The 1949-nt window shown below is 42.9% G+C and overlaps 1 protein-coding gene across 1 annotated transcript in view; it reads left to right on the top strand.

Moving 5' to 3' along the window:
- The window catches only part of LOC119594234 (integrin alpha-PS2-like), a 126991-nt gene extending 125048 nt beyond the window's left edge, over positions 1-1943 (top strand). The window contains exons 22-24 of the mRNA XM_037943304.1: positions 69-155; positions 339-479; positions 1725-1943. Of these exons, the coding sequence (XP_037799232.1) occupies positions 69-155; positions 339-479; positions 1725-1868 (372 nt within the window). The 3' untranslated portion in view covers positions 1869-1943. The remainder of the gene's footprint in view (positions 1-68; positions 156-338; positions 480-1724) is intronic.
- The last annotated feature ends 6 nt before the right edge of the window (positions 1944-1949 follow it).

A 1949-nucleotide genomic window follows, 5' to 3' on the forward strand; every position in this document is an offset into this window, starting at 1 on the left:
TGTTCCTCCACTCTTTGAAAATATCCGCTGCGGACGTGGCTGACCTGGATTACCTGGCGTGACAACAGTACCCGTATGACGACGTGAGCATCACCAGTCGCATGTTGGCCAGAGTGAAGGCCCTGCCGCATGGCGTCATTCCAGAGTACCTCCCGGTAAGAAAGCGAAACGAGATCAGAAATGTACCTTTCATTGATTCGATTTGTAGTTAGATGTGATAACAATGGTGAGGATACGGTGTTAGCAAAGAAAGAGTAGTGATGATTATTACAGAGGCAAGCAGTCCTATAATTAATGATTTTAAAGCTCATTATCTCCATCCGACACGACCTCCCCAGATACGCGACCTGGACGTCACGACGCACGTGTCGCCTGCGAAGTCCCTGGACGAAGCCCCACCCATCCCTTGGTGGGTTATCGTCCTGGCCACGATGGCGGGCGTCCTCATCCTCCTTATCATTATCCTCATCCTGTGGAAGGTAAGCATTCTCCGTTAGGGTGTCCTAGAGCTGTGATTCCGTTATACTGAAAACGGGGCGGTTACTTTTGCCATAACGGGGTGACTCTCCCTTGTTGAAGGAATCTCTTTCGTCCTTTGGTGCGAGAGTCACTCTTCTTGCTGTTCTTTCATTTTAACTAATGCCATATTTTGAACACTGGAGGAAATGGGACCTCTATCCCCGTGATCGCGTGCATGGATAACGTAACTCATTGGATGTGGATTAAAATCACGGCGCCAACATGCTCCAGCCTAGAAAGACGATATATGACTCACTATAAATAACATGAAAATATAAACCTGGATAGGAATTAAGACTATCAGATATCATCCATCAGATGAATTGCACAGTATATTGTCAGATCAAAATTGATGTGTGTATAAGAACCTCTTCCAAATCTGAATTTTGACTCCTGTTCTTCCCCTTCCTTGCAGCTGGGATTCTTCAAGCGGAGACGGCCTCAATGTGCCTCTGCCTAAGCCTTTCTTTAATTTCATTTTGTCAACTTATTCTTCCGCTATTCATTTCACAGTACGTTGTTTGGTGCATGAGTGTGGAGTTTCAGATTTGATTTCTGCCTTAATTTATCGGTACTGAAGAATTGGTACCCGAGCTAATAGCATTTCCATAATGCCCTATTGATGCACCATATATATTTTTTGCAGACTGATATTCTTTTATATCTAATATTTTGTCTCATTTTTTGTAGCTGAAGTATCCAACCGTTTTTTTCCAATAGAAGTAGCAAGATTTTACCCTCTCTGAATCTGACCTTAGTGTTGTTAGTAGGTTTTCCTAGTGTATATATCTCCTTCACAACTTCTTTTTCCTTAATATATACTATCTTGATTCTTTTTCAAATGGCACCTAGAAACTATTACTATGTGACACTATTTGCTATATCAGTATTTTTTCTCTCATGTTATCACTGTTTTGTTTCGGCCTTTTTATTATTGTTTCCATGCACCTTACCCACAGTGCGGCTGTTTAGAAAGACACTTCAGAATATCAACTTGATGAAAAATTTTGCTATTATTGTTTTCCTCGCTTTTATTGCGGTTTCCCGGCACCTCCCCAACAGCGGGACTACTAGGGAAAACGATTAAAAACCTGTGCTTGATCAATGAATATTATTGTTGTTTTTCCTTCCTCATACTATCCTTATGTTTTCTTTCCCTGTTTTTTTTTATCATTATTACGGTTTCCCTGCACCTCCCCCTACAGTGCGGCTACTTCAAGCGCCACCGGCCGGAGCATCGAGCCCATATCGCCGACGACGCCCAGCCGTTAAACCCTCCCAACGGTCATAACGGTCATCCGTACAACCCCTACAGCCGTCCATTTTACCCTGGAGACGAAGCGTTATGATTGGGCTCGTGTGGTGTCCTAGACAAGTGAAGAAATCTATTCATGGAGAGCAAGAAAGAATGCGAGAATGAGGATTTTTTT

Source organism: Penaeus monodon, chromosome 33, assembly GCF_015228065.2.
Source record: "Penaeus monodon isolate SGIC_2016 chromosome 33, NSTDA_Pmon_1, whole genome shotgun sequence".
Classification (NCBI taxonomy): Eukaryota; Metazoa; Arthropoda; class Malacostraca; order Decapoda; family Penaeidae; genus Penaeus; species Penaeus monodon.